At 42.5% G+C, this 26084-nt stretch overlaps 1 protein-coding gene across 1 annotated transcript in view; it reads right to left on the bottom strand.

Annotated features, from left to right (window-relative positions):
• The window catches only part of gas7b (growth arrest-specific 7b), a 55385-nt gene that overhangs the window by 14244 nt on the left and 15057 nt on the right, over nt 1-26084 (bottom strand). Inside the window, exons 2-8 of the mRNA XM_035612830.2 lie at nt 21292-21409; nt 12373-12450; nt 10918-11006; nt 8982-9035; nt 5323-5412; nt 2208-2323; nt 1909-1983 (exon numbers count right to left, since the gene is read on the bottom strand). Of these exons, the coding sequence (XP_035468723.1) occupies nt 1909-1983; nt 2208-2323; nt 5323-5412; nt 8982-9035; nt 10918-11006; nt 12373-12450; nt 21292-21409 (620 nt within the window). The remainder of the gene's footprint in view (nt 1-1908; nt 1984-2207; nt 2324-5322; nt 5413-8981; nt 9036-10917; nt 11007-12372; nt 12451-21291; nt 21410-26084) is intronic.

Genomic DNA, 26084 nt, shown 5'->3' with positions numbered 1-26084 from the left:
TTATGTTTTTAATGTGTTTTCAGACTGACGATTTTCACACTTTGACATACATTCAGTCACATGGCCATGCACTCCCACTGTGCCCTCGAGGAATCTCTTAATAAAAATGAGTTTAATAACGACACTGTAGGCGGGATCTGTACAAATCACAGCTTCTTCGCATTGGGGAATTCTTAAGCTGGCCTTTCCCATCTCAGCTCCCTGTTACTCTACTTTCCATGTTCCTGCGTCCCCTCGGCGAGTTAGACAAAGAGCTGCCCTCAGCATGATATCCCCTCTGCTGCCAGGCTGGAGAAAGGACTGGCTGCAAACCCCTTTCTCCCTGCAGGGCTTCCCTCCTTCCATTCCAACCCCACACACTCACACAACTGAATATCTGTCTCCTCAAATCTCATTGCCCTCATCTTCACTCTTGCCACCCCTCCTTTGCCTCAATACCCCTCTCCTGCTCCCTCCCTCTTCTCCTCCACTCTCTCTTAAACTCTGAAGTATCCTGCAGGACTGACATCAAAGTATCCAGTGATTTACAGGAGGACCACATTGTTTCCCAGCATCACTGGCAGGGCCTCCAGAGCCAGACTCACACTGGGCTGTTTTGCCTGGATGGTTAGTTGACTGGCTGGCTCACCGAGGAGCAGTCTGCCTGGCTGGCTCGTTCCTATATTAGCTGTTATTTAACACAAAGTAAAACAGAACAGGATGTGTTCTTCTTCCTTTGTCGGAGGCTGCATTTGGAAACCGATTGCGTCATAGTGGCGTGACTAGGTTGTACAATTTCGAAGACTCCTTCAACTCCATTCCTGCTCAATTAAGGAGCCAATGGTTGGATCCTTCTCAGGCCAACCTATCCCAGGATTCATAGCGCACTGGTGACAATTCCATCCATCGGTCAACTATACCTTTGTACTTTAAGGGTTGCGGGGGGGGGACTGGAGCCAATCCCAGCTGACATTGGGCCAACATACAGAGACAAATATCCATTCATACCTGCAGGCAACCAAACCCAAAACTGCATGTCTTTGGACTGTCGGAGGAAGCCGGAGTACCCGTAGAGAACATGCAAACTCCTCACAGAGAGGCCCTTGTCTGTTGGTCCGAAACCGGAATTCGAACCAAAAAGCTTCTTGCCGTGCGGTGACAGTGCTACCCACTGGACCACTGTGCCCCCAAAAAGAGAATATAGCAACAAACACCAAAGACAGAGCAACTTAATCAATCTATCGTCCTGTGTGGAATTTGTTCATAGGGTTTACTGCTGGCAAAAGCCTAAAAGGCTCACTTTTATATTATTAAAAATATTATATCTGCCGAAACTGCTGCTACTGTGTGTTTGCACTACAACTCTCAACTCACTTTGTAAACTGTTATGACAGTGTATCGAATTTGCAATTATTTTTTCTAATTCATTTTGTTGTCCATAAAATTCCCAGATATGATGGGATGAGTCCAAAAGAGCATTTTCAAGTTGAAAGCAGACCATTCTGACGATTGAGAAGCTGGGACCAGTGAATACTGGACGTTTAACTGATCGACTAGCTGATTAATCATTTTATATCATTTTTTTAATAATTCTCCCAGCGCCACGTCTGTTCTTCTATATGTCATCCTGGCCTTTGACCTTTGTATGAAGGAATATGCCCTCAATGGCACAATAACGTCTCACGTCATTGTTATTAAAACAAAATATACTGAGGAGGAAGGAGCCCAAATATGCATAATTTACAGCCCCTGCATCTCCAAAGCAGCTGCATAGTGCAAAGTCTGGCAGACTGCTTTCAAGTTTTTTTGGGGGTTTTTTAATTTAAAAATTAATTCACATCTTCCATATACAGCCATGTGTGTGTGTGTGTGTGTGTCAAGCTCCACTATGACAAGGAAGAGTTTGCCTTTCTTCTGAAGTACACTCACCCTTCCTCTTGGCCCGCGAGGGGGATCTGCGAGAGCTTGGAGAGATTCTTGGCATACTCCTCCTCTATCTTTATCCTGAGAGGGAAGTAGAGAGTTTCATTACCACATAGCCTTTTATGCAACTCTGACTGTTTCCATGTGCGTTTTCTGTGTTGTGCAACTCAGCGATGTGCATGAATGAGCATGAAAAAAGGGGAAATGGTTTGTTTAATGAGGACTGCGTGGTTTTCATGGTAACCTGAGGCCGACCAGTGTGACAAAACAGAAAAGGGGGAGACATCCGATTCGAAAGCAGATACCTTTCGCGTATGAACTCGGCCATCTCCTTCTGCATCTGTTTCCCCTTCAGCTGTTTCTGCAGCAGAACCTCAAATCCTGTGATGCAGCCGTTGCCTTGGGGATCCTTCTTATCAGTCTGAGATAAACACAGCAGGCACACGAGAGAAACACACTGAACAAACAAATACTTAGCAACTAACATGAGAACATCGCACCTTGACCAACCAGCTCGGGGAAATAAATTACTCCCTCACATACAGAGAGTAATTGGCAGCAACATCACTTAAAGGGGCAGCAAGCGATTTTGGAGAGAGCTTGTCTCTCTCTTTGTTGTTATTGTGATTTTCCTGCTCCGGCCGGGCCGCGAACAAAGGGACATCAGGTATGGGAGACCGACGCGCAAACCGCCTGGCCAAAAACATGGCTCTTAGAATGTCCACGAGTGACGTTCACAAATTGCACTCAGTGTCGTGTGGTGGTTAGGGTAACCCGGTCCGCACCATTTCATTTGTTTTCAATTCACAGAGCCATTGCTGAGTCGTAAAACCCAGATTTTTTTTCCGGCACGCACACCGTGAGGAAATATTCACTGGTTTTTACAAAACGTGTTTTGCTTCAGAATGGCTTACTGCCCCTTTAAGCTTTGCATTTACTTAGGTATGATCAGACAGTGAGGAAAGTCCTGCTCTAATACAATGAATATGATCTAGTTGAGTGCATACACTTTACTTGTACTTGTGCTGCGGAAACTATCACTTTGTGTGAGCTGCGATGCAGACTGGTTGCAAAATGGATCTGTCGTGTCTCATCCATCCATCATGTCGCTGCCTATAGAGTCCTGTCAGTGTCAGAGCCTCTGTGTCAGACGGAGTTTATGCCACCTCAGTTAACTTACAGCCCGATGTCTGCCGACAGCTTTGCATGGAAATATGTTCATAATGGCGATACAAAGTGTGTCCGAACTACTGGCAGAGATGCCAGCATGTGGGTGATTTACATTCAACAGTGTGGTGAAGTGTGGCACTTAGTCATAATCTCCATATTCCTCCTGTTCATTCTCACGCCCATAAACATAAATTGTGTTCTTCTGCCTCACAGGGGCAGTAGGCGATTCTGGAAGAAGCTTGTCTCTCTCTTTGTTGTTGTTGGGATTTTTACTGCTCTGGCTGGGCCGCTATCCCCGCAACCTCGGGTATGGAAGGACTGACAAACTAACCACTGGGCCAAAACCGCGGAGTAGCAGCGTGACAGGTCTCCTAAGGTGTCGACGAGTGATGTTTACAAACTGCAGATGCTGATTTTTACAAAACGTGTATTGCTGTCGAATCGCTTTCTGCCCCTATAATACCACAAACGAATACACAAAAGATGTGGAGATCCATAGGTCTGTGCATATTTCTCCTCGTTGCATTTGACATTGTTGGAAATGTGACCAGCCTGTTTTGACGGTAGCCGAGGTCAAACCTTGAAAACGGGTCCGTCTCCCAGGATTCCCAGGATGCAGTGCTTCTGCCCTAATAGGTTTCCCTGGTGCTGATTACAGGGTTCTTGTTTATGTGAGGTTAAAGAAAACAGATTACTGCAGTAAACTGCTTCGTCGAGTGCATGTAAACACACAATCTCATAAAGTCAATAGAACGGAGGACAGAACTAGGAGGTCAGGGAGTTGCATGGTTCATAAAAAAATGGACTAGTTTTCATCAAAACGTGCCCCTGACTCTGGTTTCAACTTTCCCCCATCACTCATTCTTTTCACTGTGTTGTCAACTTTGTGTGTGTGTGTGACTACAGTGTGTGAGCCCCCACACACCACACCTGGTAGAGATTACACTGCAGGGGTGGGAGATGTCCAAACAGAGCAGCAGAGGCCAGCTGGCTGGCTCCGCTCCACTCACTTACATGTAATGTATCATCCTACTAGGCCGTCAGTTGGATCTTGTTAAAGCCGACGCTGATTCTCTGCGTGCGGCGCAGCTAGCATGAGATAAATATGGAGTCACGTTAAAAGATGAAAAGGATCCAGCGCTGTTCTTTGTCCACATGGATTCTTGGGGATGTTCATTTAATAACATACTGGGCAGACCAGCGGTGTCGACATGGAAAGAACAAGTCTTTGGTTTCTTTCTGTGGTTTGTAGATGTTCTCATTCAAGGTAGTCCTCATGTAGATATTCTTTTTCTTCTTATTCACCACTGTCGAGTCATCTCTCTCACGGTCTCATACAAAATAGCCTGTGTTTTCCTCCCTGCATTGTGAAGTTCTCATCATCAGTCACCAAGCAAAATACTGAAAAGACTAAGAAGGGAGTTCTGAAGGTCAGACGTTGCTTTTGGTAGTCACAACATCTCTTAACTAGACAGGACATATCAGTAGAAATGGTCTGCTTGCAATTCCCATTAGAAAATGTACATGTACATTTTTGTTAACATTGTTAATAAAGTTAAGCTGATGGACAAAGGCTGAACCCAACTGGGAAGGTGCAGTGCAACGCCTGGACATTACAGTGGCTGCACGAGGCTAATCCTTCAAAAGGGGCAGGAATTGAACGGGATTTTACTTTTAAAATCAACAAAATGACATTTTGATTAATTATTAACACCAGAGAAAGACAAATGCAAACTGTACAAGTGTCTTAGTGTTCCACAGTTAAAGGAATATAGGATCAACGTTGATGCCACATTGGACATATTAGTAGTCTCAAAAAAAGAGGCTCATGTTTAACCTTTGTTGTTGCTTCCTTTGGTCCATTTATAATGAGCGGGGTTAAGGTTCTTATTGACTACATTTCCCATCATGCTTTGGGTGATCAATCAGTCATTACCTGTTAGATGTTCCAATTTACACTCTGATATCACTTTGGTGATCAGACAACAAAAAAGGGTACTTATTTAAAGTCTGAAAATGAAAAATATTAGGGTTTTATAGATTTATAGATTCATTTTTAATCTTCAACAAACATTGAGAAAGAGAAGGATTTTTGCCGACTCCAGCAGTAGGAGAGAAAAGGGGAATGATCATTTTGATTTTCGACTTTTCGAGGTCGAATTCCTGGTTTTGATCTACCCAGATATATCTTACAACTGTTGGGCGACAGACAACAGATTTACAGCCTCTTGAATGGTGAGGTGTATTTACCCAGAAGTAGTCACAGTAGCTCCATTCGTTTGGTTTCAGCAGCTGTTGTTCGGGCATGCATACAGGCGACGGGAACGTCACACAGTTAATCTGAGAGAGAGAGAGGAGAGGGAGAGAGACAGCACCACAGGGAGGGCAGTTTAGTGAGGCAGTTAAAAAAAATAAGAACAGAAAACTTTACTTTGATGCAACAGCACAGCAGCACAATTAGTGCTCCGTGTGTTCACAGACCGTTTATGGACGCACACGGTCGTGTCTCCATGACTTCAGAGGACATCACATTGACTGAAAATCATTTCGGGGAGACTTACTAAGTTTAACCATGACTCGAGTCACACACACACACACACACACACACACACACACACACACACACACACACACACACACACACACACACACACACACACACACACACACACACACACACACACACACACACACACACACACACACACACACACACACACACACACACACACACACACACACACACACACACACACACACACAGTTCTGCTCTGGTATTCAAGGTTGTCTGCACTCTGTTGCTTTGGCAACACTCTCATCTTGGCAGCTCGGAGATCGCAACAAAGTGAAGAAGACATCTCCAGCTGACCCGCCATTGTTCATTCACTTTTCCTTGTGGACGCCACTGTCGATACAGAGCCTCTGAGGTTCCCAGCCGCTTTGCGACATTCAACATTCCAACATTCTGAACTCTGGCCCAGAGCAATCAGCAAAAAAACGGACTCCCAAACACTGCCTTTAATTATCCCGCTGCAATTAATTGTCTCCTGTAGTTCATAGAGTCATGTTGAAAGGGACTGGGGTTATTCTCAACAGGACTGTACGCAGTACATGATACTCTAGTTCTCTCTCTGTGATCAGGGGCTTGGTGCTAGTCCCTTTTTTCTTGAAACCTCCACGGGTGGAAGGCAACTCTGCGACGACTGAATCCCCTCTAACCGCTTCAGTTTGTAGAACACGCTGTGAAAAAAGCTGTCTGAAATCCCAGCTGCTTTGTATACTGCAGGGGTCAGGGGTTCGACAAGTCTTCAGAACAAAAACTCTGGCTTCGCCATGAAAAACGAGAAAAGTTATCTCTGCAAATCATTCCGCCGTCAATTCGATTCAAAGGAAAATGGGAAGAGGCGAGAAATCCGACTTCTTGGACAGAAAATAAATGAAGAGGCACGTCTTCAGATTAAAGAAACACAAACACACCCAACGTCCTTGAAAAAACAAAAGGACCTTTATCTTCCCTCACGTTCATTCCAATTAACCTCTGGAGGTTAACAGCCTGCAGTGAGGATTCACGGTTTCTATTTTGTCAGGGGCACCAGAGAGCGACCCTTATCGAATGCCAAAGCCTTGCCTTTCAGAGCAGATCGACCAATACGGCTTCACTGATGACTTTTCCAGGTCCAATGTTCAGATTTAAATGGCAGGAGGAAAAAGAAAGAGACATTTAATTCAACCTTATCTTGGCTTACGAAGTGTATAATTTGTTTGAGGGAATGGCTTCCTATTTATTCGAACTCTTTTTATTTTTAATTTTTTCAAAAACAGAGGATGGAAATCACTGCTGAGGTCCAGCGGTTGACAGAAAGGCAGGCTGACCCCCGCTTCCGTTGGTAAAGATGACTTTTAACACTCTCTAACGACGGGCTTTGTTTGTTTGCAATCTCACACACACACACACACACGGCTTCCAGCTCTCTCTTTCCTGACCTTTGGTGACCTCAACAATTGACAATTCAATAAACCCTGAATTCCAGTCTTGGCTTAATACTATGGCATGGCAGTTCAGTAAAGAACTGGACTCCTTCGAATGTTAAAGCAGAGTGCACGACATAAACGAAATTCAGCATCCCGGGTTTGGATGGTTTTACTCTTTTTCAAAAACCAAAAACACAAGAGTTAATATGCAAGTAATGGTTTTACGGTGTGTTTTATTTGCCCTAACCCAAGCTGTAAACATTAGCACGTCTGGGTAGCTAGCACACTACTACACACAAATAACCAACATTACTTCCAAGTCAAGTTAGCATGCCATTACAGTAGCTAGCTTCACTATTTAGTACGGTTAAAATTGAATAAGAAGAATAACTTGTTCAGGACCGGAACTTCCTTTGTTACTGGATGTTGCTCAGCCAAACTTCATGATACGCTATTATGTAAGCAAGAGTCCATTCGCTTGTACTAATGAATCGTAATATTTGAAAATGTGAACCGGAAAAGATAAATAACACGTTCAATTTGTTTGCCAAGGTATGTTTTACATAGACTTATATACCTTTTTCACCGGGTCCTGTGTCCTGTCAAACTTGACTTCTGTTAGGTTAACATATTTAATCTTTTATACTCCTATACAAGCACAACATCCCGGATTCATTTGATACGTTTCCTCAAGTGTAGGCCTATTACACTGAGAGCCATATGGCAGTACTGGGGAACAGGAAACCCTTTGACAAGTTCCCACAATAGCCCAAGTCAAATTAAGCAAATTCGGGGTTGGAGGACTTTTTTCTCTTTTTTTATAGGTCCCTGTTATGTGCTACAGTGTAAACCTGTGGTGAACATGGGACCCTGGAAAACATAGGATCTTTAGTCACGTTCCAGATATGTGCCATATGAACCTGGGGAACATAGGATCCCTGGAACATATGAATGACTCCATCATGACAGCAAGAAAAATCAAAGGTCCACGTCTAGAAATGACTAAATCAGCTTTTGTTTTAGCCAAACTCGCATACACTACAGTTTCCAGCCAAGTATTAAAACAAAAATCAATATTATTTAAGCTAAAATTGTTAAAGTCTGCGAGTTATAGCTGTATTTTCAGGGGGTAAAATCAAAAGTTACCACCTTAAAAAGAGAAGCTCCGTTTAAACTCATTCTGTCTGAAAACAAGTTGGAAAAAGATTCTAAGAATTTCAAGGTGTAAATCTGCCATACTCAGAAGAAAAAGAATATGCAGCATATTCTTGGCGAGACAAAGGGTCAAATAACCTCTTTAAGTCCTATAGTATCAGTAGCAGTGTGTGACTCTCCCCAACTCACTCGATTTCGTGTTTTCCACCTGATTATCAATGGCATCACCCTGGTTGCTATGGATGCCGAGACATAGCGGCCCCCCAACCCCAACACCCCCCCAATCTTAAGTGGTTTAAAATGAACAACAAGGTCCTAGGAAAATAAGAGTCAGAGACAAATCCACAGTGTCACAGAAAAAAAGAACCTCTGCTGTACACCAAGCAGGAGGCCAAACAGGATGCAACGGTCTGACAACAGAAGAGAAACGATCTGGATGCGAGAGAGGATGATGTCACTGTGTTTGTCTGTATGCTAGCAACTGAAAACAAGCACCAAACACTTCTCACATGAGAGAATACACAGACAAAAAAAATGAAAAATGGACACAGCTGTCATGCAATCGAGATTTTAGTTTGTATATTGTCCCAATGTAAATGAACCAATAGCAAAAATATATGTTTTGACGATCCTCCCACAGGTGATTTGAATTTTAAGATGCAGGAGCATCTGACAAAAAAAGGAAATCTGTAGTCTAGGAAGCTGTATTTTTCCGTATCATTATTTCTTAACCAAGAGTTCATAGTTAGTTAATAGGAGTTCCCCTAAGTTGCTCCACTCACCGTGACCGTGGTCTCCTTGTTCTGTTTCCTGGTGGGAGACGTTGATCCCGGGCTCTGCAGAAAGAAGGCGGACGCGCCGTCAAAACCACCGTCCTCTGTGTCCGACATGATTTGCTCGACATACAGACACTGGAACATGCACACAAAACAGTTGTTTCCCGGACGAGCGCTGCGAGCGTCTGTCTGGTCCTCTCTCTGCTCTTGCTACTGCCGGTGTGTGAGCGCGTGTGTGTGTGTGTGTGTGTGTGTGTGTGTGTGTGTTGCTGTGCAGCGTAGGGAGCATAGTTCTGCAGAGCAAAGCAAAGCATAGTTGGCTTTTCTCTCTGTGTGTATGGGTGTGTTTGTTGGTTTGTGTGTGTGAAAGATAATTCGAACACTCGAGCTTAAAATGGAGAGTAATTTCCTGTCTCTTGCATAAACCAACACTGTGTGTGTGCGTGCGTGTATTAAAAGATATCCGTATACAGTAAGTTAAAGTGGGCTGAGAAGTAGGCTAAGGGGAATTACACCTGCTGTCCTGGGTGAAATGGGGGAACAAGACCATGGATACTTAGCAGCAGAAGTGTGATTATATTTTCCGAATGAATTTTTGTTGTTGTTGCGTGTGTGTGTGTGTGTGTGTGTGTGTGTGTGTGTGTGTGTGTCAGCACAGGACTGTAAGATGCAGGGAAGGAGAGAAATGAGGATGATAAGTGGTGGGTGGATCCGGTATAACTGTGCCATGGCTGCCTGCTTAATTATGATCAAGAGAGCAGATACTGTAGGAGGGATTAATCTGGTATAACTGCCATCAGCCTCTCCATTAATAATGAGAGGGGGAAGAAAGAGGGGTTTTGATCATCCCAAATGTGGATAGACTTCATCATATATCGTTATAATATCTCATTTATCTTAGCTGCATACAGATGCTATTAAGAGAGTTGTTTTTCTACTGTTCATGTGTTGATTTACTTTGAATCATTACATTGTTATCTGGCTTTATCAAAGCTGCACTAATCAACATTTTAATACAAACAATGAATTAAACTACCACATGTAAAATGAAAGGAATTGCTTGTACTGGCAAAACCACGGAGAAATACTGTATCACCCACAACAGATAATAACAGAGACCCAAGTTTCACCTGGCAGTGCTATTCTGTCTAATAAAAGCCTTTACATGTGACTGCTGCACGGACATGACTGTATAACATACAAAGAAAGAAGAGAATTTAAAGGGAAATGAATCAATAGAAATAAAGAAATTAGGCCATTTAAATGACTGCTGGTGAAAGTCTGCATCCAACCATTATTACTGATTATTATATATACTGATTCAGTGATTATTATTTTCTGATCATGATGTAATGATGGTGATGTAAAAGACAGACGAGCAGAGCAAAGTAGTATTTTCACAGTTGTACTTGCATTAGATTCTTACGAGACAATTAAAAGAGGTGATTACTAAAATTGCAAGTATGTAATTATGCTTTGTTCAACAAACCACGAATTAAGAAACTGTCTCAGCTCTAAAGATATTGACAACACCAAGACTGTACAGTGGACAGCTAGGACACCTATGTGCTGTGTAAAGGTTTCCGTAACTTTACTTCACAACAAACCACAATCAACTGATAATATTCCGTGTAAGAATTTATAAAAACTGAAATTTCAGTGTGTGTGTAGACCTTCCAGAGACCAAATATTTGAATATTTATTAATGAATCTCTGATCAGAAGTCAAAGTGACAGAGTGTGAGAGCACCACGAACCACCTTCCCACGTTTTGTTAAGTAAATGAATGAATAGTGTATTCTCTGGCCAAAATTACAATTAAAAAAAAAAAGGAGTATGATGATGTTAACATGGCTCAATGGAAAATTTCACTCTACGCCCACTCAACAAAATGCAGTGGTGGGCGTGGAGCATGTTGTTCAGGAATAGTCAGACAGCTTTACCTGTGGCTCTGTACTGCTCTTCCTAACCAGACTGTTGTGGGGATGCTCCAGGTGATGCACGGGACTACCACCTGGGTGAAATCCATTGACTGGAAATACAAACGAGAAAGAGAGGGAGAGATAAAGACAGACGGACAGAAATTTAATGACATCATTTCTCAAGTGTGTCGTGCTGATCCAGTAGAATTTTACATCGCTATGAGAAGAGCAACTGCAGTTCTGTACTTTCTGTTTTTTGTAGCTTGATGTTCTAACTACTTAACTGACAGTGAAAAGCAGAGATTGCACTAGCTGGTCTGACTTTGTTAAGATCACCAAGGACACCAATTCTAAGATCAAATGTTTTAGACAGTCCTTTATCTTTGTACAATTTAGGAAGTGAAACCCCGGCAAACATTTTTATTAAGATAGAGATTGAAACAGAACATTGTGGAACAGCAGACTTTGACTCTGTAGTTGGTGGCGTCTACGTGCTCCGCTAACATTTCGCTTTAGCCCCTTGGAGCAGGTCATGTTTATGATGATAGATAAGGAAAAGACATTAGCTTCACTTCTAATGGCCATGTGACCAGAGTCAGTGCAATACATTAATCATTCATTTTTTTGACGACGTTTTTGTCCAAAAAGACTTACAATCATTGAGGCCGGTAGCATTAAGGGCCTTGCCTAAAGGCCCACACTGGGATGACCTGGAATCAAACCCCAACCCCTCAGTACCAAAGCCAGCGGTGTAACCCACTAAGCTGTACCAGCTGCAATAGATTCTATCATCCACAAGAAAGCCTAGTTAAGATAACCTGCCCCACTTTATTCGGTCATTTGGTTTATGGTAATAAGCTTAACAATATTGTAATATGTAAAATTGTAAATTTTCAGGTCAGATATGTTAACCATTTTCCATATTCTCTATTCCATATTCACTATTCTCTCTCTGTCCAGTTTGTTCAGTTATTAGTGACAACTACCCTCTACATAAGATCTGGTTTGTGTGGTGTTATCAACATCAATTAAGTCATAAACATCACTTTGACGCTATAACTAAGCAAAGTTGAGAAGAAGATCCTCAACAGGACAATTACCAGAATATAATTCAGCGAAATTTAGCAATTTGCTGTTTGTTTTAACGTGAAACCAATAAGTAACTGTTTATGATAGAAGTGATGCAAATGCAATGAAAGCTGCTCCCAGCATTTGACCATTAGAGAGTGGGAAACCCTCAAACCTTACTGGGTTGTTCCGTTTGTCGGCTTTTAGGAGCAGGGCCAAAAGACAGACAGAGAAGGCCTCAGATAAAATTAGTCACAGGAAGTGGCTGTGGTACTGTGTGGTGTCCATGAGTGGGTGCTTTGTGCCACCGTGGAAGTTGAGGAGAATTCACAGCCCTAGGGCACTAGAGGAACTTGAGGAAGTTGAAATGATGGAGAGTGAAGATGTTGGGAGATAGAGCTGTAGTACCTGCTGGCAGGGAGTTCTTGTGCCGGATCGAGGCTTTGGGGGTACCAGGTACACTGGACGGTCTCTCCCATGTCGTCTCTGATGAAGTGTTGAGAAGGAGAGGAAGAAAAACATTGATATTAGGAGAGCAATATAAGCTGTCATATGAACTATTTCTGGACAACAATTTGAAGAAGTGATCCAGGCAAAGACACAGCCAGGGTATATGGTCTGAGATGTATCTGTAGAGATCCAATTGGAATCACAATTCACAGATTAGCAAAAAATTCATTTCATGTGGATTTTTCTGTCCAGACACAGATCTGGATACAATCTGGCTATGTCAAAATACAGCTTTGGTCACACAAACTGAAGGTCAAGCTGAAGCCTCCCTTCATGACAGTAATTATTAATTACAAATTGTTGGTTATTGTTATTGATGATCAATTGCATATCTATACAATTGCATAATTTAAATTCTAAAATGTTAGTTAAATATTCCTCATAATTGCAAAATTGTTTGTGAAATACTGCAAGTTATTTGTAGATGCAGTTGGGTAGAGGTTAGGGCTAGGCAAGTAGTCATAGTTATAATTAGAGTAAGTCGCTATGGGGAATGTACGTAAGTCAATGTAATGTCCACTGAAGTCATGGAGACTGTTCGTCTGTGTATGTGTGTGTGTTCCTCAAAACAGGAACAAAGGTCATAGGTCATTGAAAACACAGTCATAGACATAAACCCCATAATAATGCATGGAAACTCTTGGTCACCACATTTCTTATCAATTCTCCCCTAAAAGTGTGATGGAAAAAAATTATAATTTTTACTTCAGTTTATCAGTCATTAAGTGCATAAATGTTTTTGAACAGGTGATTACAATAGATGTATTTCTATTTCTAATCATTTAGTGTTTTGGTGAAAACAAATTTAAATGAGTAACCCCTTGTAACGAACGAATGAACAACGGATGTTAATAAAACTCTTGCATTCGCCTCATGCTCGAACATTTGTAGTAATAGAGTTTTTCCACTTCATTTGTTGGGGTACTTTTGGGTGCTGTTCATGTATTTCCATGTAAGATATTAAGGATTGAAGTATTTTGAAATACGCGAGACTTGATTGACTAGTGTCTCAGGCAATAAGTCACCTGAGGTGATTCTCACAGAGCTTGTGGCTTGTTGGTTTGCTTTCGTGGCTCCAGTATCTACTAAACAAACTATTTTATATATGCTGGAAAACCTTCAATTCTGAAATACTGGATGTGGGTGGAAAAGTAGCCTAGCAGTTAGGAAGAAAGTCCCGTCCTCAGTCATTCTGAGTGACTAAAATATGTTGTCTTTTGCAGTAAACCTAATGCAGCAGACGTAAAAACTTTTAACCAAATAAAAGTAAAAATCAATTTTGTCTAGGTCTCTAAAGTGTAATTGAGCTCCATAGAGCCATTGATACTTTTCCATCATCTGTCCCCATTTCACTCCCACTGCTAAAGATGCTGGAGAATGAGAATCCAAAAAGCATGACTGATCCAAAAAAAAAATTACCTTTTTTTTTTTCACGAGGGCACTGATCTCAATCTGCCCTTTACTGTCACTATAGAGAGAAGAGGCACACGCATTTAAAGAGCTTTTATTTCATTTGGGTCTCTTTGGCCCGCGCTGCTCTATGTGGTGGTGCTCAGCAGAGGAGACAACTGAGCCAAGCCCATCAGCTCCAATGACACGCATGGAGAGGATAACTGGCAGCAGGCTAACGGAGGGAGGCTGCGCCTTCTGGTTTGATGTACGACAACAGCACTGGTCCGTTACTCACTGGCCCCAAATGCCTCGATTTCCCCCTCTTAGAATGTCATAAACAAATCAATACTGCGAGAAATATGGGCTATTAATGCAGAAGCATGGAGCATAATGTACTTAGCTCAGGGAAATTGCCTTGTATTGAGACTGCCTTTCATTGCCAGAGGGATAACAATAAAATCATAATTTGAAAAAAAAAAAAAAAAAAAATCATATCACAACTCTTACCTTTTGTACAAGTCACTGTGGGAATGAGTTTGTGAAATATTCCCAATTTACTACAATGTTCGGGTTTCTAGGCAACCGGCTCTTGAAATGCAAATTGCTGATCGTTTCCGTCGAACGCGGTTTTCTCAAAATGAGAGATCAGTCTTGTCACCTGCCAGAGTCATAGCTCCAGATAGTAGACGCAGCAGGAGTAATTTTCATCAACCGCCTTGTCACAGACGAGCTGAAGTCTAAAAAGTCCCCCTAAAATTGCTTTGATAGTCTTGATTGTGGAATATAAACCCAGTTTAGCCACTTTCCCATTTGCAGAGTGGTGCATCTGTTCTTTTCAGGCCTGTTCACCGATCTCAACGATGTGAATCCCTGTTATCGATAATTGTATGTAGCATCTAATGACAGTGTGAGGACGGGGTTCTTTTAAGTACCATAAATTATTGCTTTTCTGATTCCCCAAAGGTTGTTGCAACCACAAATTTCACTCTGCATCCATCTCTGGTTCCGGCTCACCAGAGTGTTGCACTCAGCAGAGAGTGGCTGACAACAGGAGACCGTGGTTGTGGCGGATGTGCACAAGTGAATGCATGAATGAAAACCGTCGAAAAACGGCAGATCGAAAATCAAAAAATAACCCTGCACCCCGAGTGTCTGTGGCACCAACCATGGTGCGAGTGATGTGCGGCATCCTGATTCTGAGAGGGGAAGATATGTCCCAGTTAGCTCTGCCACTGCTATATTTCATTCATGACACTGGTCCCTGATGCATTAACGTCCTCCTGTCACCTTTTTTTTTTTTTTTTTATCAATCAAAAGCCCATTCACTCTGTATTATCCCGAAGAGCAAAGACCTGTGACAGACAGGTGCTTAAATGAATAAAGGAAAAAACAAGGAAAAAAGCAGGAGATACACTGTGATTATTGAGGAAGAAAAGTTACCACTGAAAGGATTTTGCAGTCACAAAAAAAAAAAAATCACAAAAATAGTGAGCGGGCAGGTCAGTGTTTGACAGCGGAGCTGTCATGGGGCACCAAGATAGAATGTGCAAATAGGTCTGGTGGACACTGGAGCTTACAAGCAGAGGACGAACCTCTTTTTTTTTTAACCACTGGTAATAACGAATAAGAGCCACTATTCAGTATCAAAACTGACCAACGTTAACATTTTCTGAAAGTTTTTAAGCTGCTCAGTAGGAAAAATAAGGAGACCAAATTCGATATCCGAATCCACCGACGCAACCTCGTTCAACCGTATGCTGTGTGGTGCATCCCATTTGACTGGACAGAGATTTTGTTTTTTTAAAAACAAAGCAGGGTCGAGCGGTGGAAGACAGCATATTGATGCTGATAAATCTATCACGGATAAAGAAGGAAAATGGAACAATAATCTCAAATGTGCAAATGGTAAACGGACGAGCGCTTTTTCTCGTCTTATCGAGTGCTTCACAGTACGAGTCACAGTCACTCGTTCACACACATTCAGACAGTGCTGTTATCTACTGCTGATGATGGCAACAGAGGGTTTAGGAATGTGACATCTTGGGGGAAGAAGCTGTTGCAGTAATCTCTGTGACAAATACACCTTTGTTCATTAGCTTTTTAGCTATATATATATATATATTCTGAATATACATTCATCCTTTTGGATATGCTCATGTCTGTTTTTCTTCTTCTTTAGAAAAAGAACGCTAATTTTTTAGTAATTTACAGGGCAGATCGGACTCCATTTCATTCACAGCTCGGAACGTTGTTTTTTTTTTAAATACTTAAGTTCATGATACAGACTCAATTCAAAAATGAAGTAAGTGTACTGGAACCGTCGGAGCACTTCGCATTGGTGTGTGTTCATAAAGCAGCCCCCTGGTCAGGCTGGGATGAGAACAGTGTCCAAGGAGACGACTGGTACAAACCACAGCACCCAGCACCGCTGCACCCAGCAACACAGGAAGGAAAAACTCTTAGGGAAAAAACGAAAACAAGCCCTGACACAAGGACATTCAGCATTCACCCACGCACACTGCCCCGTTTCTATGGCGATGCAGGAACACAAAATGCACACACACACACACACACACACACACAGGACAGTATCTAATCTAGCTGAACTTTGCCGTAACTAAAGGGAGGCGCAGCGAAAATAGCAGATGATGCTATACATACCAATTGTTTCAACAAAAATGTTATCAGATGGCTTTGTTTGGGTACAGTTGCTGCCGTGGTGAGATTGAGGTTAGCTACAGGCCCGCGGTACAGTCGGCGTGTGTTGGGACGACTGAGCATTGTCTCGGCTTTCATTTACTGATCATGCAGCAGAAGAGACACAGAAAATAAGTCCTGGGGGGTTTTTCTCTGCCCCCAGAGGCCAAACGCCGACACACCACACAGCAACAACGCTGCTTTCTTTGTGAACCAGAATGCAGATGGTGCCGATGTGTTTGATTTTATACAGAAAGTTATAAAAAAAAATGAAAATTCGTTCCAGCACGCCACTCCTGTCATTTCTGACTGTGTCCATCTGGACTATCCCCAGTTTCACAACTGAAGACAAGCCTCCAGATTCCAAATTCTACTAGGGGGGGGGGGGGGGGGGGGGGGGGGGGAATGAGAACGTTTTAAGTTATCTAAAGAATATCATAATAACACATTTAAGATGGTGAACGTAGCCCAGAGAGCCTGGTTTGTTTTCAGCTCTTTTGACATTTGGCATATTTAGCATTTTACTTTTCATCTAAATAGAGAAAGAGAGGAAAAGGTGGAGCGACTCCCCCGGCCTTGTGCCTGGGTGGAGCCCCCCGGCTAAATTTAGCTCCCCTGTCATGGCCGCAGCGTGACCACTGCGACCATGATCAGAGACGACCATGATGTCAACCGCTCTAATGTGAAGCTGGCTACTCTCTTCAAGTGACTGCTGAGCCACACTGACAGTCATAGGAGGGATACAGGTGCACCTTCGTCACTTGGCCTCGTGTAAGAACATTTTTTAAAAAAAAAGAAGAGATTTCATGTTTAAAGGAACATTTAACAACGCAAGCAATCCGAGAGCTGTGGGCCTGGAGTCCCGTGGACTCATTCAGTGGATGGCTGCATCATCAGGGCCACATGGACTGAAGTAAAACTGGCGACTGACGGCGCTGTATGTGTTCATTTATTCTCTCTGAGGCCACGGAGAATCAATGAATTGTGGCATTATGAATCAAGGCCAACCAAACCCCATACCACACACTGCATATAAATAGTGAAAAACAAAGAGAGAAGTAGTTTGTACTGTACTATGATGGGAGGATACTGCGATGTTGCCATATTCCACTCCCCCCTCCCCCTTTTAAAGAGAGACTCCTCAAATTCAGGAGTACGACACTCTTTCACTTACAAACGTATTTAGTTCAATGTATCCATTCTTCCAGGAGACAGCTGATGGATGTAATAGTAGTTTTTAGGTAGCTTTAGAATTCAAGCCAAGATCACACATCTACCGTCATAAAATCTTGTGGTCGGTGCGTTTGCTCTCCAATCGAAAATGAACTGCACCACAGTTTCGCAGCAGCCCGAGACCTTGTTTTTTACATTTGGCAACCGCCAACACTGTGCTCAGCCGGACCAAAACTAGTGTGAAAAGTTAGTTCCCCCGTTGTGTTCCCGCACTAACTTCACCCATGCTGCATTTCACAGATGTGAAAAGTGCTGTTGCACGACTGTACATGTCAGAGATATACAAAGGTGCCCAGTAGTTCAATATATCGTCACTATGTAAAGTGCCCTTGGGATAATATACGTCGTAATTTGGCGCTATACAAATGAAATTGAATTTTGGTTAATTGAAACCAGAAGGGCGGGGGATGGATGATGGACTGATCCTGAAAGACTATGGATGTGGCACTTCTCCTTATGAAAATAACACCTGTGAGAGTTTGGCGTGTATAGGAGAATATCAACCGACCAAATCAACCAGTCGACCGGGAGACTAAAGACCGATGTCACCTGCCGTCTGTGTGACAGGCGAACATTGTGTCCGACTAAAGTGCACTTTCTCGCCTTCATTACATTCTCCAGTCAAAGGGCTCACGGGAGTCGCCCACAGTGCCAAGACATATTGGTGCCATCAGTCAGGGGTTTTTTTTTACAGTGAGTTCACCCTGGGATAATAAAAGCAGGCTATGTAGCTATCCGATATCTATCTGTTGCAAGCTGTCTGCGGAACAGAGGAAGGGTACTAAACTCTCCGCGTGTGCGCGCGTGTGTGTGTGTGTGTGTGTGTGTGTGTGTGAGCGTCCACACTCGGGGGGGTGACACTGAGTGGTGATTGTGTTGACAGAAACAAGGCACTATCAGCAGTATCGGTTCTCCTGCGCCCTCTGTCTCTCTCTGGTACCATCACTGCTGTACAGACACTGAGCGGGAGTTTAACTCTGCACACTACAGAGCGGTGAAATTGCTCAGGTGTCGTTTTTCAAGAGCTCCATGATAAAAAAAAACCCCACTTTCAATGAAAATCATTGCTGTATGTTTTTTTATACACATACTTCTATTTGCATGGCAGGGTCATGTTTTTCTGTGCAAAGTGACGACTTCAAACTGTAAAATATATGTAATGTATATATATGGCTATGTATATATAGAGAGAGAGGAAAATATAAGGTATAAATTAATCTGACAATAACACACTTTAACTTTTTGATGATCAAATAATTTGGCTCTTTGGTCCGTGCACTGCATAATATCTGATCGGAAAGAAATGACGTGTTTAAAATTGTTCAAATAACAAAGGTCGACCTGCACTAAAGGATGGTCTGATCCACCTGATAAAGACGATTGTTCAGTGAGATCCTGTCCGTCTGGACCAATGTTCTTGTTGCATTGTGTACACAACAAGAACAATGATCCAGTTAGTTTTGGTTTCACATTGCAGTTTTGCAAAATATTACAAACTCCGCATGACACCTGGGCCCTATTGACCTGTGCTTTCGATTGGTTGTTTTATAGACGGGTATGCATCTGACGGAGCGTCAATTAGGTGGATGGACTTTTCAATATCAATGGAGAGAAATTAATGAACAGATCATTTTTTCTTTACCACATATTTTCCATGGGTTTTGAGTTGGTTGTTTGACTAGTACGATTACATATTTGGTCTCCTCCTCTCTTTGTGTGCTACTGCAGCAAATCTGTTCATCTCTTATTATTTTAATAAGAAATGTTTTTCTTCTCTTATTGGGAAATTGGACGACACGCCTGCTTCGACATAGTCTGAGTCATCCCTAAAATTGTTTGCACACAGCAAAAGAACCAAAACATTATTTAGTTTCACCTTTCACATCTGCTGTCTGGATCAAACTGAGTAAACTAAATGTTCCGACCAAACCAGGTTGGTGGGAAGGCACCCTGGCGTACAGCTTGAGGTGAAAGCGACTGCTAAAATTTGCGTCAAAAAAAGGCCCTCCTTCTCTGACTTTCTAACTCAGTAGGAACTGAATGCACAGACAATGGCATACACAATGACACTCCAACAGTTGGGCCCTTGTTATGAAGACCAGTGGGTCCACAGTCTAAGGAAAAATAACAAGATGGCTCGAGTTGCAAAAATTGGGGTTGAGGTGCTGAGGCAGTGAGGAAACTAAGAACTGGGACGACAACGACAAAACAGCAAAACCAACAACAACAAAAAAAAAAAAAAACACCAGTCTGGTTTACAGCCACTCTCAGACTAACTCTCGCGTAGCACGGTGGTCAGAGGCTTATAACCGTTAAGCCCCTCCCCCAGTCCAACCATGTGCTGATGAATCAATTAGCTCTGATAACTTAACTGTCAGTTCTCGATAATTTAACTGCCAGTCCCCGCATCGAAAAAATACTGCTCATTATAGAAATCACTACTTTCCAGACACAACACTTTGAATAAACCCCAAAACATGAACACAGTAACATCGATTAGTTCATGTACCCCATGGCCAGGATGGACATGGTATCTTCCGCCATCAGCACACTTGTGTGTGATCAGTGGGACCTCTATATAAGGCAGCGCTCTCAGCTGCTCTGGTTCCGACCCAGGGGCTTAGAAAGAGGGGAACATCAGGCAAATTCCTTGTTTGTGAGATGAGTCTGACTTACTGAATAATGATTTAGTTAGTGTGTTCCATTTCTTCGACACGTTTCATATTCAGTGGATGCACGTAAAGTAGCGATGCGTGCACTCACCACACCGACAGAGGGGAACAATGTGTGTGTGACCATTTAGTGTCCCCGTGTGCCATCCTCAATCAGCGAAGGTGTCTTCGTCACAAGCCTACAGTTTAAATCACATGATCCATAAGACAGCATTGTACATCCTGTGGCCCACAATGTCATGCTTTTGACTTGTTTTGTTTGAACGTGGGCAAAAGATGAAGGCCCATGTTAGAAAAAAGACAGCCAGACACTGAATATTCGTATCAGAATGATTTGCATTAAAGTAGTGGCTCAACAATATGGGGCATTTGCTAATTCACTGTCATTCTGAGAGTGGGATGAGACAATATCAGTCTTTTGTCTGTGTGTTAATATTGGGGGTGGATTCAGGAGACAATTCAGTTAACCATAAAAGCATGACAGCACTAAAGGTCATAAACCCTGCCCCCTCTGTTAGCAGAAAGGAAATCATCTTAATACGCATCAAAAAGCTTTTGTTCCAAATGTTGCTTCTGTTATTTTAGTTCTTATCACGCTGATGTAAGACAGCGAAGACAGCCTTATGATTGGTCACCCATGCTTTTTATCCAAAGCAACTTACAATTTTTTTGACTCGTATCATGGCAGATGATGTCAGCATAGCAAGATGGCAGCACCCGTATCCGAGATATTTTGGCAACTTCCATCTTCACATTCATTGAACTCATTCGTTGTTCACAGCAGATACGTAAAATGTTCATTGAGAGCAAAATAGCTCCTTACCATTACTTGTGGTGTTGACGTAGTATCGCCGCCCTTGTGGAGACATGTAGCATCGCCAGTGGGGAGGCAGGGGGTCTCTGAGGTCCTCCACAGGGAGTTGACTCAAAGATGCCGTCCTCTGTCAAAACACAAATAGCGATTACATTAACAAACATTATTTGGTGTCAATAATCATGGCTGATTAACGCGCTAAAAGATTTATTCTGTCACAATTGACCTTAATTGCTGCAGATTAACAAATACAATCAGATAAAAACCAGCAATGCAGGAGAAATAGGCAGCGCTCAGCTTGGCTTCAGTGAGGTTCTCATTTCCTAGAGTATTTCACAACCAGCAACCAAAGACATGGGAGCAGAGCATTGCTGCGTACAAGAAAACTGGCACGGCCATGCAGCTGGACCGAGACCAAGATCTCCGGAGCCATCGCATGTGCACACAACATACAGCTGAAGAACATGGGTCTGAGAGCATGAAGGCAATCATCAGTGCACATCTGCTAAAGATTAGCAAGAACATAACAGACTGGGACCATTGTGACACACTCTGGAGATGCTGCTTGGAGATTTGAGAAAGTCCGATGAAATTCCAAATCGGATACAGTTTGGTTATTGGGGTCCATCCAATGTCGTTCAAGCGCATCTAGAATAGGCTACTTTTGGGTAGCCGCATGGAAACCGGATATACGCTGTCTGGGTTAGGATTAGGCTGGATATGAATTCGACAGAATACAGTAGGAGAAGGTGAAGGCTTTGGAGCAATTATGGACATGACTGACCGTTCGCCAAACCCTAGCTATTGTGATGTTGCAGCATGTATTCCCCTTCACGCTTTTTCTGCTTCCTGTTTGGTTCTGGAAAGAGCTCACCTATTGGTTGTAGATAATGTTCACGTCACCATCTGCGTGAGCGAATACTAAAAACTTACGACAATATCAAACACGGTTGATTTTATCGGAACGTCAAGACGAGAAAAAGTCTGACTTAAAACAGCTCGGATCACCACCTTACACCAAACGATCGAGATGACGAGAGCGCGCCTCAACTCTAGCGTAAATCTCATTTGATTTTATACAGACATTGGAAATTGGTCTACGACAGTGAAATCGCTTGAAGGTCATTAGATGTAAGACCGGCATTAGTGTGTTTTATTCGTTTTGTTCCCCCTGTCCAGTGACTCACACTTCATCTTTTGTTTCTGGGTCAAATTCATTTGTTTATCTGTCATTTTGATAGAATCAGTGGCTGAGTGTGTTTTTATTTCTCCAGTCACCTTTTCGAAACCCACTAGTTGACCCGTATTTGTGTTATTGTTCAGTATTTTCTTAGTTTCCCATCCTGCGACCCCTGTCCTTCAGGCCTTTGTTAACGGGGACGTGACAGTTATTCGTCAGATAATACTGGTACTGAGTAGATCTACCCTGCTATACAAAATACCAATCCCTCACATTTGGTGAGCGTGCTTACATTTTGCGTGTGACATTAAACCTTAGCCACAGTCTGTTAAAATGGTGTCATATATGTGGCTATATAGTAATATAATATTTATTGAAGACCCTTTTCAGAAGGTTCTTATTTAAAAACGAGTCTGCTAGAAACATTTTAACGTTAGAGTTCAGGCAGCCAATGGAGCTAATGTTAACTTAATTAACTAACTTGCTATGGCTGATAAATCTGGCAGAAACAGACATATCAGTCATCAAAAATAATTTTGGTTTTTCAAGTGATAAATTTGTCTCCATTATCAGTGTGAAATGCATAGACAGAGCATAGGATCAGTAACTGTAGTGATGGAACTACTAACCCTAACCCTAACCCAGAGTCAGTTAAGCTGTATGTATGCATGTGAACGGCGAAATGGAAATGATGGGGAACATAGGTTTAGTGCTGTCACAGCGCAACAGAACTATAACTAGGAAAATACAATATTCGCAGCTTGTATTATCTGGTTGAAAATCATTCACATCTTTTATAAGTGCTTGAAGATCTAGTCAACACTAAAGCGTAGGTCCTGCACGAGCCAAACAAAATCAAATGGAATGGTCAAAGTTGTCATATTGACTTCATGGTGTATTGATTGATAAGTGTTACCAGATTGGACATTTTGATTGAGGCCCCATTGGTAAGTTCATGATATCACCTACGTTGCTAAATGCTAATTACAACCTACTAAATCCATGGTATTATCTCATTACTCAGCTAGATGCCTGCCAAGTTAATAATTGTAAGCATGACGAAACTATTCATGAAGTCTAACATTGGATTGTGTGGTCAGTGTTAGTTGACTAAGTTATGTTTACTTGCCTCCATAGGAACAGAGGTTACATAACGAGGTTCCAGGTTCCGAACGAGCCACAACTTAACTGTGCACCCGCTCCAGTGCTTAAAGACATAGCACTACACCTCTGATGGGGAATGAAGAAACTAGTAACTGGCTACTCTCTGACATCTCAAAAGTCTTGGAAGGCCAATGTGGAGATGTGTTTGCATCTCGGTGGGTGAGGGGAAATAATGAACGCTTTTCATTATCATTACATACTGCCACAAACATTTCCTCATATATATTTACTATCTCATCTACCATTTTTAGTGCTGATCAAACAGTAGTAACTATTGATTTAAGAACAAACACTCCCTGGACATAAAAGCTGCAACACCTAAGAGAATGAAGTCATTATATGTAACTGCTTCCCTGGAGGACGCAAAGGGAGGAAACCCCCAGGGCTCATTGGTTCCACGGGGCCGGACAGTATGAATCCATGTCAGCGACTTACGACTGCACGTAATTACACAGTCTCCGACAGCATTGCAGCAATGTTTTCCCCTTTGATGGTCTTGGTGGTCACTGTTATATTTGTCCTTTGTGCGCCTTTGAGAGGCACATTTGCTTAAATGCACCAGTATTTTCCTGCAGCAATGAAAAATAGCCACGGGTGTAACGATGGATAAACAACATGCCATTAAAAGGAGAATCTGAGCCATCTCCAATAACATCGGTGACACAGGATCACATGTTTATGTACTGAACAAAAAGAAATGGAAGGAGAAATAAAAGTCAATACCACTGCCAAACCACAGATACAGTTACAGTAGAGCTGAGTGCTGCAGGACATGGATGTGTGCAGAGGCAAGGGGCCTTTCAGTTGTCCCACACATGTTGTTCCTTAGTCAAACAACATGGCTTATTATATGCTATTATATGGTACAAGTGGGTGAAAACATGACAGGAGAGAGGATTTTCAAATTTGTTCCTTCATCTTAGGAAGCTTGCCTACAATCCACTGTCTAGGTGATGTGAATTTCATAACTGATATTTGCTGTATATCAATTTTATAAATTGCAAAATTAAATTACAAACTACATTTTCTAGAAATAGATTTTGCATAAGTAGTATTACTCGGGAATTATAGGTAATCCATCACATTGATGTAAAAATCCCCATGTGTTCATTGGCCAAAAAAATTCTACTGTACCATAAAAAATTGTTATGAACACCTGAGTGTATTGTTTTACTTCTATCAGACGTTAATCCCGATTCAGGGCTACCATGTAGCGCAGATACCTTCTCTGCATTTCCTGCTCACTTCACTGTCAGATTTCCTCAAGACACACCGTTGTTTGCTCACATGTTCGTCATCAATGAAACAGTACCACGGTATTGTTTTTCTCTGAGCTAAGCAGATATGGCATCACCGAAGCAAGCGAAAACAGATGGGAGTGGGCTGCAATGGTTGAAGGAAACAAATAATATGCAAAAATCTTGGGACATGAAAACACTTGAAGTTGTTGACATGGTTCATTTCCCAGCACTGCAAAATCACACATTCCCTCTGAATCTCCTGCGTTTCTTTCTCGCGAGACGTCCGCGTCCCTGCTCGGAAACCCCATCGAATTAAAGACTGAGCAACATGAGCCCGGGTTAAAACTCTCCTCCCCAGCTGAAGTTTCTGACATGTCTGACAGCCCTGTCATAAACCGGGATATATCAGACATGAGTGAGAGAATGGGAGCACCTTGGTGGTGGGGAGTGTGACGGATCTCTGAGCCAGCTTGTCTCGGCATATGCAACATTAAATAATGCACCATTCCAGATGGTTAACCTTCTAAACCCCAGACTGCCTTTGGCTCCACATTCACAGCATGCCAAAAAAGCCCCTGGCAGAGACCACAAGGACTCGTCCCAGGCCGCGATGACTGAAGAGAGCCCACAACAATCACTGCTGCTCTGCAGATCATCCCAACATGTCATTGCTCCGGTTTCAATTGACGGCCTTTGTCATTTTAAAATAACATGAAGAGCAATAATGTTTTTACCAATGACCTGTGAGCTGGTGAATTGTGCTTTTATTCTGAAAGTGTCTGTTTGCACCCGGGTGAGAACAGTCTCATGGCAGCTATGGGGCTATATTACACACTCCCGTTTCCACGCTTTATGCAAAGCTAAGCCAATATGCTGCAAGCTCCATCTATTTTCTGCACAGACACAAGAGTGATAAAGATCTTCTCATCTCAACTCTTGCCAAGAAAGGCAATAAGATAGAGTGTGTGCGTCCGTGAGTGCATGCATGTGTGGAGCTTAGTGAACATCTAAGATTTGCGATATGTTTTCGAGATTTGGGGTTTTGGTTGTGGGAAAGCAGTTTCGAGCAACTTCGTAGAATGACCCACAGCGATGGCCTGGTTCTGTTTGAATGTCCCAATTAAAACCGTGACAGTGAGCCAGCATGCACATCACCAGGAGGCTGACATGTAAGCAGCTAAATACAGTATAACGTAGCCTTCATCCATTTTGACATC

The sequence above is a fragment of the Scophthalmus maximus genome, chromosome 16 (genome assembly GCF_022379125.1).
Source record: "Scophthalmus maximus strain ysfricsl-2021 chromosome 16, ASM2237912v1, whole genome shotgun sequence".
NCBI lineage: Eukaryota > Metazoa > Chordata > Actinopteri > Pleuronectiformes > Scophthalmidae > Scophthalmus > Scophthalmus maximus.
Note: the sequence above shows the minus strand (reverse complement) of the source record. Positions and strands in the feature narration are given on the sequence as shown.